We start from the raw sequence: 19,629 nt of genomic DNA, 5'->3' as shown, positions 1-19,629 counted from the left end.
GGGCTTGGAGGAGGGTCATAGGGGGAGGAGCCAGTGCACACCAGGTGATCCTAAAGCTTTCTTTAGATGTGCCCAGACTCCTGCGGAGCCGCTATTCCCCATGGTCCTTACGGAGTTCCCAGCATCCACTAGGACGTCAGAGAAAGTCTGTTAACTGCTGCAGAACTTGAAGTCACTGAGTGTGGCAGTGGAAGAGGAGCCCTATTGCAGGCCGAAATGCCTTATTTATACCTACCTCTTACTATCTCCTTTCCCATCAACTTGGGCTTATGGACTTTCATTGAGATCCTTATGGAATCGGTTTCCTTTGGACTTTGAATATAATAAAGGACACCACCCACACTGGGACACAGAAACTTGTTTTACAAAACACACTGCATCATGTGGATATTTCTCTGCAAGTCCACATCAACCACTGAGTAGTCTGGATGAATGCAGATACCTGATAAACTAAAGTACACCAAAAAGATAAAATATAAAGAATTTATTTTTACATATATATTTAGCCTGCAGATATCGCTAAATTGTAATATATCCTGCCATTCTTTCTGTCTTATGTAAAGGTGGGAACAGCACCCTCTACCACAACAAGGTCCTGCAATGTGGGTCCCAGCGTCACTTGATACTTATTTAATTTTTGGCTTCGCCTTCAAGACTTATGGTTACGATATCATAGCAGTGAAGGCAATATAATATGTTAAGTACAAATGACCATAAGATCAGCATTATACCTGGATCCTGATTCTTGGGACTGGGTCCTGAAGATAGTTCCACATTGACCGATTCACCGTCTGTTAGGTCTGGTTCTTTCAGCTCCTTGAAAACATTGAAAGGAAAGCTGACCTTCTCTGAAGATTCCCTTCTTGGCTTTGTCTGGGGTGGAATGGGTGGCGGAGTTGGAGACCTTGACCTAGAAGGAATAACATTTGTTTGTTGAAAATCAATTAATTAAAGAACAGAAAAATGTCAGTTTATCCTGAATAATGCAGGATAATGCTGGAACTTGTATTTGAGCAGCAGCAAGATGGTCATTGATGCCTAACCCGATTGCAGTCTATAGGGGGTATCCTATTAGCCCCATTATTGTTTTAGCCAAATAAAAAAAAGCCCGATGGTATGTATTGAGCTATCCTATTAAAGCCCGTTTTGTTTTTTGTTTTTTATGGCCCCAAAAAATCCTGTTTGCGTTCATTAACACATGGGATCCAGGAAAAATTCCTGGACCCATGTGTTATTGTGGCTATGAAGGGCTGTTTATCAAGGATTATGCTTTGGATGGCTGAGGCACCCGAAGCATAATCCTTGAGAAATTCCAGAATTGGGGGAGGAGTGCACAGGCATCGGGGCTAATAGATATAGCCTGAATACTAATAGCATAACAGAATTCCCAAACACATCCAATATGCAGTCTATAAAACAAGATCAGCCTCTGGTCTATTCTAAGAAGCAGAGCACCTGGATGCTTCACATGAGAACTACAAAACCACATTTTTAATAGTAAAATATCCTGACCATACTGCACAACTTACCTCATCTCAAAGTGAACCGGTGGTTCCACGTTTTGCATGCCTGACAATCTATTCTGCACTTTTGTCTCTGCAATTGGGTTAGTTGATGTATTAACACCTACAAGAAACCATTGTTGATATTAGATAGGAAAAGTTTAGTTCATGTTCAAAAAATTCCACTATGAACACAATCCTGCTGGGTTAAGTGTTGTTTGTGTCCATTCTAATAGGAGTTACGTTTATAAGTGTCTGATGAATATATACATTACATTATTGGAAAACTAATAATTACCATTGCCTTATGCCATATGAGCTTGGCCTAGCACAGGTTCATAACATACTGAAAGCCTGTACGTGACTGGTTACAGGTAATCTGCCACTTCATGTCTTCTTAGTCCCATTGCACCACACTGCAGATCAGACATTTACAATACAAAACTGTATTTTAAGGCACCAAAAGTATGTGACTTTAGTAATTACATTCATTCTCAGCCAACATTTATTTCTCTGCAAGTTAGGAGAAGTGAAAAGAAAATAGGATTTTAATACCTACCGGTAATTCCTTTTCTCTTAGTCCGTAGAGGATGCTAGGGACGCTTCAAGAACCATGGGGTTTAGACGGGATTCGCAGGATACATGGGCACTTTAAGACTTTGAATGGGTGTGAACTGGCTCCTCCGTCTATGCCCCTCCTCCAGACTCCAGTTATAGGAACTGTGCCCAGGGAGACGGACATTTCGAGGAAAAGGATTTATTGTTAAACTAAGGGTGAGATACATACCAGCTCACACCACAAACACACCGTACAACATGGCCTTTTACATAAGTCCAGTCAACGGCATGAACAATGTCAGCAACAGGCTAACCATAACAGAAACACAACCGGTGTGTAACACAACGAATAACGATTAAGCAAGCACTGTAGATAGAGTCCGCACTGGGACGGGCGCCCAGCATCCTCTACGGACCAAGAGAAAAGGATTTACCGGTAGGTATTAAAATCCTATTTTCTCATACGTCCTAGAGGATGCTGAGGACGCTTCAAGAACCATGGGGTTTATACCAAAGCTCCAGAACGGGCGGGAGAGTGCGGACGACTCTGCAGCACCGATTGACCAAACATGAGGTCCTCATCAGCCAGGGTATCAAACTTGTAGAATTTCGCAAATGTGTTTGAACGCGACCAAGTAGCCACTCGGCAAAGCTGTAACGCTGAGACCCCCCGGGCCGCCATCCAAGACGAGCCCACCTTCCTGGTAGAGTGGGCCTTCACTGATTTCTACTGAGCAATAGAATGAGAATTCTGAATCGTAGTACAGATCCAGCGTGCAATAGTCTGCTTGGAAGCAGGAGCCCCAATCTTTGGGATCATACAGGACAAACAGAGCGGCTGTTTTCCTAAGTTGAGCCGTCCTAGCGACATAAATCTTCAAAGCCCTAACCACATCGAGGGATTTTGACTCAGCGAAGGCGGCCGTAGCCACTGGCACCACAATAGGTTGGTTCATGTGGAACGCTGAAACCACCTTCGGAAGAAACTGTTGACGAGTCCTCAACTCCGCTCTATCTTCATGGAAGATTAAATAAGGGCTCTTGTGAAACAAGGCTGCTAACTCAGACACCCGCCTTGCGGATGCCAAGGCCAACAGCATGACCACTTTCCACGTGAGAAATTTCAACTCCTTTCACGAAAGTTTGAACTTCCGGAAGGGAGGCCAATTATTTTTGAAAGAAAATTGATAAGGCCGAAATTTGCACTTTAAATTGAGCCCAACTTTAGACCCGCATCCACACCTGATTGCAGAAAATGGAGAAACCGACCTAGCTGAAACTTTTCCGCAGGAGCCTTCTTGGACTCACAAAAAGACACATATTTCCTCCAAATACGGTGGTAATGTTTTGCAGTCACTTCTTTTCTAGCCTGAAGAAGTGTGGGAATGACTTCACTGGGAATACCCTTTCGGGCTAGGATACGACGTTCAACCGCCAAGCCGTCAAACGTAGACTCGGTAAGTCTTGAAACATGCACGGCCCCTGCTGTAACAGATACTCTCGTAGAGGAAGAGGCCAGGGATCTCCCATGAGTAATTCCTGAAGATCTGGATACCAAGCACTTCTTGGCCAGTCCGGAACAATGAGGATTGTCTGAACCTTTGTTCTTCTTATGATCTTCAGCACCTTTGGAATGAGTGGAAGCGGAGGGAACACGTACAACGACTGAAACACCCATGGTGTCACTAGAGCGTCCACTGCTATTGCTTGAGGGTCTCTTGACCTGGAACAATATCTCTGAAGTTTCTTGTTGAGGCGGGACGCCATCATGTCTATTTGAGGAATTCCCCAAAGACTTGTCACTTCTGCGAAGACCTCTTGATGAAGACCCCAATCTCCGGGATGGAGATCGTGTCTGCTGAGGAAGTCTGCTTCCCAGTTGTCCACTCCTGGAATGAATATTGCCAACAGAGCGCTTGTATGTCTTTCCGCCCAGCGCAGAATTTTTGTGGCCTCTGCCATTGCCGCTCTGCTCTTTGTTCCGCCCTGGCAGTTTATGTGCGCCACTGCTGTCACATTGTCCGACTGGATCAGGACGGGCAGGTTGCGAAGACGACGTTTCCGCTCGAAGGAGGCCGTTGTAAATGGCCCTTAACTCCAACACGTTTATGTGTAGAGAAACTTTCTGGCTTGACCATCGTCCCTGGAAAGTTTCCCCCTGTGTGACTGCTCCCCAGCCTCGGAGACTCGCATCCGTGGTCACCAGGATCCAATCCTGAATCCCGAACCTGCGCCCCTCTAGGAGGTGAGAGCTGTGCAGCCACCACAGGAGTGAGATTATGGTCTTGGAGGACAGGATTATTTTCCGGTGTATGTGCAGATGAGATCCGGACCACTTGTCCAACAGATCCCACTGAAACACTCTGGCATGGAACCTGCCAAATGGAATGGCCTCGTAGGCCGCCACCATCTTCCCCAGCACTCAAGTGCATTGAAGGATTGACACTCTCGCTGGCTTCAGAATTTGTTTGACCCGACTGAATTTTCAGAGCCTTCTCTTCTGGAAGAAAAACTCTCAGTACTTCTGTGTCCAGAATCATTCCCAAAAACGACAGTCGTTTTGTCGGACTCAACTGTGACTTTGGCAAGTTTAGGAGCCAACCATGTTGTTGCAGAACTGTTATGTTCTACAGTAATTGGTCCCTGGATCTCGCCTTTATCAGGAGATCGTCCAAGTACAGGATAATTGTGACTCCTTGCTTGCGCAGGAGAACCATAATTTCCGCCATAACTTTGGTGAAAACTCTCGGAGCCGTGGACAGACCAAACGGCAACGTCTGAAATTGGTAATGACAATCCTGAATAGCAAACCTCAGGTAAGCCTGATGCGGAGGATATATGGGGACGTGTAAGTAGGCATCCTTTATATCGACCGACATCATAAAATCCCCCCCTCCAGACTGGAAATCACTGCTCGGAGAGATTCCATCTTGAATTTGAATTTTCTCAGATAGAAATTGAGGGATTTTAGATTCAGAATTGGTCTGACCGAGCCGTCCGGCTTCGGTACCACGAACAGGCTCGAATAAAAGCCTTCTCCCTGTTGTGACGGGGGCACCTTGACAATGACGCGATTTTGACACAGCTTTTGTATTGCATCGCATACTACCTCCCTGTCCGGAAGAGAAGCTGGTAAGGCCGCTTTGAAAAATCGGTGAGGGGGAACGTCTTGAAACTCCAGTTTGTACCCTTGGGACACTATTTCTAATACCCAAGGATCCAGGCCCGAACGAACCCAGACCTGACTGAAGAGTTGGAGACGTGCCCCCACCGGTGCAGACTCCCGCAGAGGAGTCCCAGCGTCATGCAGTGGATTTGACAGAAGCCGGAGATGACTTCTGCTCCTGGGAACCTGCCACAGCTGGTGACCTTTTTCCCTTTCCTCTTCCTCTAGCAGCAAGGAAGGAAGACCCTCGTCCTTTTTGTATTTATTGGGCCGAAAGGACTGCATCTGATAGTGGGGCGTTTTCTTTTGTTGTGCAGGAACATAAGGTAAAAATGATGACTTACCCGTGGTAGCCGTAAATACCAGATCAGCGAGGCCGTCACCAAACAAGACACCACCTTTATACGGCAGAGACTCCATATCCTTCTTAAGAGTCAGCATCAGCATTCCATTGATGAATCCACAATGCTCTCCTGGCTGAGACTGCCATGACATTGGCCCTTGATCCCTCGCAGCTTCCTTCAGATAGACTGCAGCGTCTCTGATATAACCCAGTGTCAAAAGAATGCTATCCCTATCCAGGGTATCTATCTCAGATGACAAGTTATCTGCCCACTTTTCAATAGCGCTACTCACCCATGCCGATGCAACGGCAGGTTTGAGCAGTGTACCCGTAGTGACATAAATGTATTTTCCTGCTTACAATCCGCAGGATCCTTTAGGGCCGCCGTGTCAGGAGACGGAAGCGCCACCTTCTTGGACAGCCGTGATAGAGCTTTGTCAACAGTGGGGGGTGACTCCCACTTATCCCTATCCCCAGAAGGGAACGGATATGCCACCGGAATTCTCTTGGGAATCTGAAACTTCTTGTCAGGATTTTCCCAGACCTGTTCAAAAAGCGTGTTCAGTTCATGAGAGGGAGGAAACGTTACCTCAGGTTTCTTTCCTTTATACATACAGACCCTTGTATCAGGAACCGTAGGGTCTTCAGAGATATGTAATACGTCTTTTATCGCCACAATCATGTACTGAATACTCTTATAGGCCCTACACACTGGCCGATTTTCTGAAAGATATGAACGATCTCGTTCATAAATGAACGAGAACTCGTTCATTTCTTTCAGTGTGGAGACTCCAGCGATGAACGATGCGCGGCCCAGCGCTCGTTCATCGCTGGTCTCCCGTCGGCTGTGCATGCAGGCCAATATGGACGATCTCGTCCATATTTGCCTGCACTTCAATGCAGCCGCGTGACGGGGGGAGTGAAGAAACTTCACTCCCCCCGTCACTGCCCCCCCGCCGCCGGGTTTCGGCCGTCGGGCACCTCGGCGGCGCAATCGTCAAATGAGTAGAGCCTCTTAGCCAGTTTAGGATTCAATCTGGCATCACAATAGTCGACACTGGAGTCAGAGTACGTGTCGGTATCTGTATCTGCTATCTGGGTAAATGAACGCTTTTGTGACCCCGAGGGGGTATGGACTTGTGACAACACATCATCCATGGATTTTTTCCATGCCTGGTTCTGACACTCAGATTTATCCAGTCTCTTATTTAATAGAGCCACATTTGCATTCAAAACACTCAAAACATTTACCCAATCAGCAGTCGGCGGTGCCGACAGGGTCACTCCCACAGTCTTTTCTGTCCGCACTCCAGCTTCCTCCTGGGAAGAGCACTCAGCCTCAGACATGCCGACACATGTGTACCGATACCCACAACCACACTGAGGCTATAGGGGACAGACCCACAGTAAAGCCTGTCAGAGAAACACAGAGGGAGTTTGCCAGCTCACAACCCAGCGCCTATCCCGGTACTGAAACGGTTTATGCAATGCCTCAGACCTGTTAGCGCTTTTATTATTATTAAACCAGCACCAAATCAACTGTGCCCCCCCCCCCCCCCCCCGTTATGCACCGTTACTTGTACAGCAATGTAGGAGGACAGGACCAGCGTCCCTGTAGCTCTGTGAAGAGAAAATGGCGCTGATGAGAACTGTGAGGGCTAAGCCACGCCCCCTTAATGGCGCGCTTCAGCCCCGTTATTTTTTTAAATATTTATACCGTCGGGGGTTCGGATTCAGTGCCCAGGCACTATACACCACTTTTGCCAGTCACTTAAATGAGGATTTATGCTGCCACCCCCCACGCCCTGCAGCCTGTAGTGCCGCTGTGTGTGTGGGAGCATGGAGCGCAGCGCAGCCGCTGTGCGGTACCTCAAAGCCGTCACTGAAGTCTTCTGATCTTCCTCTACTCACCCGTCTTCTGACTTCTGGCTCTGCAAGGGGGGTGACGGCGGGCTCCGGAGACGAGCATCTAGGCGCACCTAGCAATCAGACCCTCAGGAGCTAATGGTGTCCTGTAGCCTAAGGAGCAGAGCCTTGAAACTCACAGAAGTAGGTCTGCTTCTCTCCCCTAAGTCCCACGAAGCAGGGAGCCTGTTGCCAGCAATGCTCCCTGAAAATAAAAAAACCTAACAAAAGTCTTTTTCAGAGAAACTCAGGAGAGCTCCTCAGAGTGCATCCAGTCTCACTGGGCACAGAATCTAACTGGAGTCTGGAGGAGGGGCATAGAGGGAGGAGCCAGTTCACACCCATTCAAAGTCTTAAAGTGCCCATGTCTCCTGCGGATCCCGTCTTTACCACATGGTTCTTGAAGCGTCCCCAGCATCCTCTAGGATGTATGAGAAAAATAAAATGAAGATTGAACGGACATTACAATGGAGTACTTGTGAGTTTTGTTGCTACCTGTATTATGATCACAAGAGGGTTTTCTTCCAGCTTACCACCTTAAAATCCAATTTAGTAAGCAAGCCAAGAGCAAACGGAGGAAAAATAATGCATTGCAGCCCCCATCGTATTCATTATATCATAAGGTCTCGATAAAGGGCTCTTTGCTCAACAATTTATTATAGTAGACCTAATAAAACACAGAAAGCACAGCATCTCTCCCAAGAGGTGACTCCTCTAAAAAAAAATTACTACTACTTTGCAGTGCTTTTTTGAAATATTTCATAGACCATCTTTAATCAGCCAGCAAAATGATGGCACCACCATAGTCAGGGTGAGAAACTTTTCCCTCATTCTTGGTTAAGACCAGATAAACAAATACAGTGGCTGACAGAGACTGACTTAACATAATCTTTTGACATCATCTTGCATCTCTGGAGCTGAGCCTCATGCCAGCCACAAATCACCCGATCCTGCTGCTCTGCCCCAGCAACAGGCTCCAGGTTCTTATCGCCTATGAGAGCTCTTGCAGAGCAGCAAAAAAACTTCCAGCATCAGTGGGTCCTGTTGGAATATGCTCGCACTCACACTTCCAACCATCTTTATCAAAATGCCCCATGCATATGCGATTGGATGAGGCTTTGTCTTGTTTTGGAGGCCACTCCTCCAACATTGCTGCTGTCATCACAATGTATGAGATCTGCTTTGCTGTCATACTGTCCTAGAAAACTGCTCTCCCAATAGAGGGTGTGGTCACCATGCTGGCAGTCGGAAACCCGACACTGTTGAGATTACAGAGTACACCGGGGATCTTGACATCAATCACAATGCCGACGCCGGAATCCCAGGGCTGGGAAGGGTTAGGCTTTGGTGAGGAGGTGTCAGGTTTATGCACCACCCGGGGAGGTGCCAATACACTAGTGCGATTTTACCCAATTTCATTTGATTCCGACGTTTCAGGCCAATAAATTGGATGAAAACGGGCAAATCGCATGTGCTTTACCTCCGATCCGACGCGCAGCTCCGTGAGCATCGGATCAGAGCCCCTAGATTGGATCAGAGCCCCTAGATATGTTGGATCCCGCAGGCATATATTATGATTGTGACAAGAGCATATTGTAGTCAAGCACAAAAACATTGTTATAATATTAATTTAGATCCCAAAATGTAAAAACTAGTTAAACACGACATTCAAAATTGTGGCCGAAGCCCTGCTACCTCTTCAGCTGTGAAAAAAATCTGCACACCCTAATTTTGGACTGCACACCCCACTTTTAAACATAGACCACTTTAAGTAGAGACTTCCTTCTGCTTGGTATTAATACGCCTCCCTTTTGATCTTAGCTGATTTTAATCAGCACAGGAAGTTAATCCATATGTAAGTACTTACAGCGGATACTTTTCATAGGGGTGCCCCTTGCGGGAAAGGTACGCAGACAGTAAAGCTCTTTTGATAAACTATGCATCTCCTCACCTCCACAAAAGGGAATGATTTCATCCCTATGTGTTGCTTCCTGGGAACACCTGTTAAACTTACATTTTCTTAAAATAGTTTTTTTATTCACATTAGTAAATTTACAGATCCTATAATTAATTCTACAAATTGTAATTGTACAAAAAGGAAAAAAAAAAAACATGACTTATTTAGAACAATATGTACATTTTCAGTTTTTGGATGGAAGTAAGACACAAAATAAAAATACTGTGTTCCCATAATCCAGCGAGACCAGACAGCAGCAGCCAACGCCAGGAGAAGCTGCAGCAAGAAGAGTTCACTGATGTCTGCCGTGGGCCAGGGATGCTCTACTTTGCTCCTGTCAAGGCAGGTAACACGCTGCCAGCAAATGCAAGGACAGTCTGATGTCTGCCGTGTTCAGGGGTCCCATCAGATCAGGCTGACATAATACATGCAAATTATTCTGGATTTAGGCCTAATTTATTCAGTACAACATAAAAATAAATTTTTAGTTTTGGGTGGAACTTAAGTTTACAGCATTCCCTTTTATCAATCAAATATATAAAAGTCTGTTTACCAAGTGTTATCAAGCCTGGGTGTATACTGAAAGCCGGATTTTTTTTCACAAACACCTAAAACAAGATTAGACAAAATATAGATGTCTGCCTTTAAAGCAAACTGCTTAAGCGTTTCATTAAAAAAAAAAAAAAAAAACCTTTAACTTGCAAATTTACAATTATTAACAAGATGTATAATTTAATTTACATAATACTTAACCTCTGGTATGTTTACAATGACAAATTTTAAAGTAAGTATTTCAATGTATCGAGCCCAACTGCAAGCAACATAAAAGAATGTACAACATGACGTGTGACTGCAGATGGTGTCGGAGCTGGCACTAAAGCAGTCAGCAGTTTCCGCTAAGCATTGGGAAGAAGAGAAAGCTGCAATAAAATGACCAGCAGAAGATTACTGGAAACTAAAGACGTCATGTCTTTGCAGCACATCAAGTCACATCAATGCCAATTCATCATTACTGAATTTGCTTAGTATAAACTGTCAGCAGAGCTTAGAATAAAAAAACAACCCATCATTTATTTTTATGCAGAATTACAGTTGACAACAAGTAAAAGTAAGAAATAAACTTTGGGGAAATGTGGCTGAGCATCCCAAAGCACACTGCACATTACATGGGTGTGTTATATTTTGTTGACATTCAGGATGTCGATATGTACATAAGGTCGACATTGAAAATGCTGACAATAGGATTTTACATAAACAGTCAGTCCAAACCTAAACCTTAGCCTCAGCAAGACCTTAACTCTAATTGACGGGTAACGTCCTAACCCTAAAATGGTGTATTGACCTTCATAATGTTGACGTGTCAGTGTCGACATTGTGGATGTCAACATTCAGACCATGTTGACAAAGTGACTGTAAACAAATAAGGGACCCTCCAGCTACTGTTTAACTACATATACCAGTATGCCCTGCCACAGTTTTAGTATTCCCTGATAAGAAAACTATTGCAGCACATGTTGGGATGTGTAGTCCCACAGCAACTGGAAGGCTGCATACAGCAAACCCTTGCACCTGAGCGTACAATGCTGCAGCCATCCAGATTCATGCAGGTGCAGAGCCATTGGAAAAATGTACCATTTCCTGCATTTGAGTCTCAGTACAAATTTAAAAAAAGAAAGAAAAAAGAAAACATTATTTGCATATGCATAGCAATTAATGTTACTGAAAATCACAATGCAACTTACAAGGTTATGATCAAGAGCTCTGAGTTCTGCCTTTCACAAATGCACTCTATAATAATAAGGGGCACATCTTGAGTTTGTGGTACCACTTCTGTAAATTTGGAGTGATCTGAATTTTAATTACTTAGTCCAGTGGTTTCCAAACTTTTTTGAATCACGGCACCCTAGAATATCAGAATTTTTTTCACGGCACCCCTAGGCCAAAAATGTCTTATTGAGAAATCTAGAAAGAAATATTACATTAAGTAGATCGCGTTTATATGTCATCCTTAGGGTCAGTTGTGTGGTGAGGGACAAGATTTGCTTCTGTTTGGCCACATATTTTATGACTGGCAGCTACCAGCACTGGTTTTGCCTATTATATTGACCATGAATAATTTGAATTGGTCCTGGATCACCAACCCAGGGCACACCTGCAAGGGTCCCGGGGCACCCCAGGGAGCCACGGCACACAGTTTAGGAACCTCTGACTTAGTCAATGATCCACTAAGGGAGCATTAAAGATAAGCAAGTGAGGCCTACCTGTCTGCCTAGTAACACTTGTTTACAAAAATACATTTTCTTTCATAAGTACTAAATCTAGTGCATCTAAAAAAAAAATTTGCCCTGAATTCAACTGTGCATTCATATTTTTACCATTGGGCAGGGTTTTCTTGTGACATACGTTTGAATTAGTACTTATGTAAGTCTAAGGGGTGTATTCAATAATTGTCAAAAGCTGCCGTCTTGCTTCCAACAGGTTTAGGTTGGAAGTGGTTCCTACCTATTCAACAGGGGGGCGTTTTTTCCGACAAGTCGGGAATTCCCAACTTGTTGGGAAGCTGTTTTTATTTACGCGGATCGTGTATTGTACGAAACGCGGCAAAACCGGACAGGTTTTAGCCCCGTTTCCGACAATGTCAATCCGACTTTTAAAAAAAAAGTCAGATTGCCATTGTCAGTACCGGGAAAATACCGACCTGTCGGATCCTTTCCCTCGGAAAGGAAGGATCAGACAGATATTATTATTATATAGAACCATTTTTCAGCCAGCGAGAAGTCGAGATACACAGCATATATGCAGGGCCCAGTTATTAGCAAGATCACCAGCTTTAAACCGAAAGTAAAGTTCATAACACTTTTTAACAAGTGGGTTGAAATTTCACCAGAGATTTGAAAATTACTTCACCACACACAACAGAAAGTGGCCGTATGATTAAAACACTTTCTTGCCATTACTGAAATTATTCTAATACAAAAAATACTTGTGCTGGCAGGCTCCTCTATGGTGAGAGACACCCAGGGGTCACAGGACAATGTGCTGAGCCCTGATTGTTGTAGTCCAGCACACATGGCTCCTCTGACCCAACCAGGGGGTTGGATCTACACCAGCAGGTCTGGCTGCATGGATGATGAGGAGGAGAAGTAAGCTGCTGGAGGCTTGGGGAGAGTGCAGAAGGACTACAGGAGGACATATTGTTTGTGTGTCCCTGTCTGTCTGTGTGTGTGTGTGTGTGTATATAACAGTCCATAAAAACTAAAGTCTGAAAAAAGAAAAGTAACTGTCACAAACATATAATGCTTGATGGAAAAATTCTAAACACATTTGAATTCAGAATTTAGAACTGCAGTAGAGTCACTACTCAGATTTCTTGTGAAAAAAATCATGCTGACCAGTGTAATGTAACTATATTCACCTTTGTGAAGGACTAGCATAAACTGTATGATAACATTAAGATCCTAATTAAAAACTTGGAACCTACAAGTTTGCAGGCACAAATATATGCACATTATGGACATCTATTACTTTTACATACATTTGAATCTTCATATAGTACTTGTCAGATTCTGATTACTTTAATGCTGTTACAAGTGCACACTCTAGCCTGAGCATGTTGGCTAAGTTGATATGACACAGACTACTATAAAAGAGAACTAGGTGGTAATTTTTCTCAGCACACTGGCTCTGTTTGCAGCTGGAGTACATCTAGTAAGCAGTGACTCCTCATACAAACTGCAGATTTGCCTGGGCGCATATTTACCTAGGTCTGTTTGTTTCTGCCAGGCATCCTGTGGTCTTACTGAGACATGTTCAGCTGAGGATGCTTGCTCCCCCTCGGATACAGGGCTCTGGGTACCATGCTGTTCCAGGACCGCTTCCAGAGCAGCCATTTCTCTCTGAAGTTTCTCTAAATTATTGTGCATGGCATCCCGCTGCTAGAAAAGAAGATACAATGGAAGTTTAATATGCCTCTTAAAAAAACTGAAAGACTGTATATTTTCGGGCAGCGGGAAGTACAAGATGTAATGTGTAACTAGAAGAGCAGATAGTCTGGGAGGACAGCAGAAAAAATGTAAACCTACCCTGTTGTAACATTAGGAGTACACATTTTCCTGTTGCTTAAAAACGCAACGTACGATAAATGAGAGAGTGCAAGCTGTTTGCCTTTACCTTCAGGTGTGCCTGTCTGTACTTAAACACACTCAGCACATTTGTATTACATTACTTTTAAGGGTGTTCTAAAGCGCATTTTAATAGGCCCCCCTTTGTTTCCATGAACAGCAAAAAGGCTCTAATGAAAAAACTAGAGATGGGCAATTCGGTTCTTTAGATATCTGAACTCACACAAATTTTACAGATCCAAACTGAAACAAGTCCCTTTTCCAGTCCTCCCGGGGGTTTGGAATTCAGATTTTAAATCCGAATTTCAGGTTTTGGATCGCAAAAATTACATGATTTTAGCAGTTTTCATGCATTTTCAAGAAATCCAAAACCCAAGATTTAGATTTTAATTCTGAAGTCTAAATCAAAAACACTTAAGTGTGGTTTTGCAAAACCAAAACACAATGATGAAATCAGAACCAAAACAAGAGACTCCGCACACATCACTATAAAAGATAAATCACTAGGAAAAAAGTAATTGAGGTAGGAGAGCGCCAACAGGAAGCCGAATAACCTACTGAGGCCTCCAGCTCGTTAACGTGAAACTGAACCAAATATCATTTTCTAAATCAATACTATAAAATATAATGCAATTATGTTGCCATTCATTCCAGTACTGTGTATATGACCTAAATCATCCAGTTTTATATGGTATGCTATTTCAGTAACCAAAAGCTTCCATGCAGTGTTCTTCACTAAAACTGATAGAAAGTCATTCCTCTGTGATTAAGGGTCTATTTACTAAGCCTTGGAGAGAGATAAAGGGGAGAATTCAAATTGCCTCAGTTAACTACTGTGTCTAGTTGATTCAATTTTACCCTATACTATCTGGGATTTTGTTTCACCTGCCCAACAACAGAAGAAAAAAATAATCTCTGATAGTTGCTTTTTTTTTTTAGTCGGAAAGGGGTAAAATGTTCTGAAAAAAATGGGAATTAATTGAATTGGAAAAGTACAGAGTACAGAAAGCGCTGGTAGACTATAATTAAAAGAAATTTACTTTTTTTGTTTCTGAATTTAAAGGGTAGAGTAGTCCCTTTTGATGACAGAGAGCTGCAGGTGGACTAATAATGAAATACTGAGCCTTTTTTCAATTAGCGCTGGGGGTATTTTGTTGTATTTGTATTAAATGAATTGCCCTAAAAATTGTGAAAAAGAATATTGATCTCATGGGAAAATGTACCATGTCTAAGGAATTCCCAGCCAAAATGTAGAAATATAAAGTACCAAAGCAATCAGCTCCTGTCATTTTTCAAACACAGCCTAACATAACAGTTAGGAGCTGATTGGCTGATACCTAATCTCTCTCTAAGGCTTATTAAATAGACCATTAAAACCCTATAATCTGGTTTTCACTTGTACAGCAAGTTACATTGAGGTATAAAATCTTCTTGTTTGCCACCACTGGTTTTGTTACAAAACAGGAGCAGTACATATAAACAATTTATTATCCATAAAAATGTGAAAGTACACACAATATATTTTCCCACACAAAACAATGATATGTTTGGAGTAGGTTTTTTTCTTTTATTAATGGAAAAATAATGCCAGACTATTTCTATACGAAATGGTGCTTTGTAATACTTTCCCAGACCCAGGATCAATAAATCCCATTATTTTCATATAAATACTCGCCCCGGAAATCTGTCTAAACAACAATAACACTCCATAGTGAATTTTTCAACTGGCGTTTGTCTGCAAGGACAGATCATGGAAGTCAAACAAGAATGGTAACAGTTCCTTTCTCTTCTCCGCAAAGGGACAAGTTCTTGGCTGCAAAAGGTTTCTGATCACAGATATGTAAGACAGGAGAGGAATTACCCAAGTACTTTATTTGCTTTATGCCACATAAGAAAGGGACTTAAACAACCTACTGAGATGTATTTTTTAAGCTTTAGAGACACGTCTCAGAAAAGCTTTTAGCTAAATTAATGTTTCCCCCCACCCTCACTGTTGCTAGGATGAATGGTTGTTTTAAAATCCTAAATTGTGTTTTTGGGAACAGAACTGATTTTAAAGACTGATCTGTAATATGTTATTTTCTAACTCTTGGACAGTGGACTCGGTGAAAAAATATAGAGGTCAGCAGCCAAGTCAATCATCCTACTGCTTTTATCCTTAAACAAGACCAATCCTCTTCCCGGAACTAGACAAACCTGCATAGGAGCTACAGTATACACCAATATGGACTAAATATCCACAAATACTACGTCACAGCAAGATCAGGGATGTTAGCCCATGCCACCTGTATCCATTATCGACCACTGGAATTATAACAAATATATTTTTAATAAATTAGACAATAGGGTGCTGAAAATAAATTAATTACAAAATTACTATTTATTGCCTTGTTGAGGGTTCTGTCATAAAATCAAACAAGAATGTCACATTCAAAGCATAAATAACAAATCCAAAGGCAAATAATCTCATCTAGAGTTTACCAATAATAGAATACACTGATGTTGCGTCATATCGTCTCTTGCCAAACCATGAAGGCAGAACTGACCACTCTCCTACCCCATCTAAATCAGCATGAAGTGCAATCCTTCCCATGGTCATTAAGGTAGATTTACCATTATTTAAACATAACAAAAATTTAGGCAAGAAAAAAAATCTATATTATGATCTGAGTACTAACAAAGATCAATTGGAGAATGTACTCCAAACTGATAAGTCTGAGGATTGGCTTCTCAAGCTGTGTACCCAGATTGATAAATACAAAACTGATTTAATTAATTTTAAACTGAGTAAACTGGAGAAAGTGGAAAAAGATTACAGGGATCATAGAGTTTATGGGTGGTTAGTAGGTAATGATTTCCCCTCTTGTAGAACAAGAGATTTTAGATCAAGGAGAGGTCAATATCAGTTTGATCAGTATTCCACTGCGTCCAGCTCCGAGAGAGACAACTCCGACCCCAGAACTAATCAACGTCAGCCTTTTTCTCGGGTGGCCACGCGGTCACAATTAGACCCTATACAAACAGACACAAGAGGCACCACCCAAGGAGGGGGTCCTATAAAAAATACAACAAACAAACCTCAGAAGAACCCACGGACAAAATAATTAATATATCTTCTGTTACTTTGAGTTTTGACCAGGAAAGGGTTCTGTCACGTGGATTGTCTTTTATCCCTACTGTTCATTTTGATCCTATGAGATGGAGGATTGATCATTATTGCTTGGCTCGTAACAAGACTTAAGGAGAAATTTGGGGGCAATAAACGTGATATGGCCGATTCTCGGTTCAAAAAGAAAAGTGCCTATGATCCACCATCTAATAATATCAATATTAAGACCTTTTCTCGCATGATGGATCAATCGGTAAAAGATTCTATGAAAAACATCACTAAGGGTAGGCCGAATCTCAGCAAGGCAGAAAACATGGCTTTGAAACAATTAAAAGAAAATCCAACCATTACTATACGCCCAGCAGATAAGGGTGGGGCGGTTGTGCTCCAAGATACAGTTGCATACAACGATGAGATTATACGTCAACTTAGTGATGATCGCACTTATAGGGCACTTGATACTGATCATACTATAATATTTAAAAAGAAACTTGATATGGTTGTAGATGGTGCTTTGAGTATGGGTATTATTACTGAAACTGTGTCATCCTTTTTACACACAGATTTCCCTATATGCCCTATCATATATACATTACCCAAAATACACAAGTGTATGGAAACCCCCCCCGGGCAGACCTATTATTTCTGCCCGGGGGTCATTATTCCAACCGGTTGCACGTTATCTTGACACCTATCTCCAGCCATGTGTGAAACAAGTAAAAAGTTATATCAAGGATACTAATGACTTTATAAATGAACTAAAGTCTGTTACGGTTGACAATAAAGATTTTTTGTTGGTTACGATGGATGTATATTCATTGTATACGGTCATACCTCATCAGGCAGGTATGGCCGCATTTAAAATAGCACTGTTGAGTAATCACCACCACCATCCACCCATTGAATTTCCGCTTGAACTACTTGAGATGACACTAATGTGTAATTATTTCAAATTTAGTGACCGATACTACCTCCAGACATCTGGGACCGCGATGGGAAGTAACATAGCCCCGGCGTATGCTAACCTGTATATGGATGAGTATGAACAACAATATATATTCCAGATGTTTGGGGGTAGTATCGGTTACTATAGACGTTTCATAGATGACGTATTTTTATTATGGTCTGGTGATAGGACTGCTTTAGAGAGTATGGTGATGCACCTCAATCAATTAGACACACCGATTCGCTTTACGATGGAGTGCGACTCCAAAAGCAATAATTTTCTGGACGTGACTGTATTCACCACTGACAGGGGATATGGATTTAAGTTGTATAGGAAGGCCACTGATCGGAACACACTGCTACATTATAGCAGCTACCATCCAAAACCACTAAAGGAAAGTTTATCTATTTCCCAGTTTATTAGGGTTATGAGGAATAACTCGGACACTCAGATTTTGAAAGAGCAATTGGTGGAAATGCAACATCGGTTCCTCGATAGGGGATATCATCTCGATGTGGTTGAACGTTGTTTACGTAAAAAGCTGAAGGTCGCTTTAAATGTGGCAAAACAAGCTCAAATGAAATTGAGAAACCGTTTGTGTTCCTTACGACCTATGATACTGGTAGCTTTGCTACAAGGGCTGCTATCAAGAAAAATTGGGGGATTGTGTCAACAGACAATATCCTTAAGGATGTGCTCCCCAAACAACCGTTGATAGCCTATAGGCGGGGACCTAATTTACGAAATATGCTGATGCGTCCGGACCAGTCAGTGGGGAAGGAGGTGGAAGGGTGGCTACCCCTAAAGAAACTAGGTTGCTATAAGTGCCCAAATTGCACGACATGCAGGGGTATGCTCACGGGCAATTCCTTCCCACACCCGCATGATGGAAGACGGATATCAATACAACATCGTTTGACATGTACATCTGACTATGTCATTTATATACTAACGTGCCCTTGCTCACTAGTTTATGTGGGCAAGACCATAAGGTCCTTTCGTGAACGAATCTCCAACCATCGTTCTAACATCAGACTGGCATTGAAAACAGGAGGGTCTGATAAACCGGTTGCATGACATTTTGTGCAACATAAGCACCAACTGACAGCTCTACGCTATATGGTGATTGACAGAGTACCACCATTACCCAGAGGCGGCGATCGAGCGAAGATTCTATTACGCCGGGAAGCCTATTGGATCCATAGGCTGGAGACTGTTCACCCAAAGGGCTTGAATGACTCAGTGCATTTAAGTATTTTTTTATGATATATATATATATATATATATATAATGCATCTTTCGTGGTAGCCCCCTATTAGTGCTTTTCTTTTTATATTTTTTTTATTTTTAGTTTTTTGCTGCGGTGTGTTCCGGTCGGTCAGACCAGTCCTGATGCACTATCCATATGCTGTTCATGTGTAAAATATTGAGATGAATATATATGGTTATATGCATGATAAACTATGAATTTCCTAACCATTTTTACTCAATCTAGCCTGACCCTTACATCAACTATTACTAGTATTATAGTCTATATGAATTAATGTGGCTTATGGCTACATGTTTGCCTATATGGGCATTGTTATGTATATGCTGCTTTAATGGTTGCTAAGATACGGAAGGCTGTGAGATAGGCCCTTGCCTCCTGATAGTGTCGCTGTGGATCACATGTCCTCTAGATTGGAGGAACGAGCCACGTGTCTGAAACACGTGGTTGCGTTCCACAGATTGTGTTTGAACATTTCCGCTTCCGCCAGCGTGCGGGTCACCAGCGGCTACTGGCGGCAGCGGGATTAGACATGCTGGATAAAACATTATTAAATAGACGGGATGGATGAGGCGGCGTAAATACAGGGTAACATGAAAGGGTCTTTTATGTACTATATAATTGTATGTTACTATTGTATGATGTTATGTGTGGGAAGTTCCGGGTTTTCTATGTTACACTGTGATTATTATTATGGCTATATATGGGTAAACTGTGTTTGTATCATTTGAACCTTGACAAAGGTCCAGTAAGGA

General features: G+C 42.6%; 1 protein-coding gene across 3 annotated transcripts in view; it reads right to left on the bottom strand.

Moving 5' to 3' along the window:
* BRCA1 (BRCA1 DNA repair associated) overlaps positions 1–19,629 on the bottom strand; it is a 373,734-nt gene that overhangs the window by 162,883 nt on the left and 191,222 nt on the right. For all 3 annotated transcript variants that reach the window (XM_063960072.1, XM_063960070.1, XM_063960071.1), the window contains exons 12-14: positions 13,192–13,366; positions 1,530–1,626; positions 732–910 (exon numbers count right to left, since the gene is read on the bottom strand). In XM_063960072.1, coding sequence (XP_063816142.1) covers positions 732–910; positions 1,530–1,626; positions 13,192–13,366 — 451 coding nt within the window. The remainder of the gene's footprint in view (positions 1–731; positions 911–1,529; positions 1,627–13,191; positions 13,367–19,629) is intronic.

The sequence above is a fragment of the Pseudophryne corroboree genome, chromosome 3 (genome assembly GCF_028390025.1).
Source record: "Pseudophryne corroboree isolate aPseCor3 chromosome 3, aPseCor3.hap2, whole genome shotgun sequence".
Classification (NCBI taxonomy): Eukaryota; Metazoa; Chordata; class Amphibia; order Anura; family Myobatrachidae; genus Pseudophryne; species Pseudophryne corroboree.
The sequence above is the reverse complement of the archived record's forward strand: the minus strand, read 5'-3'. Positions and strand labels throughout refer to the sequence as shown.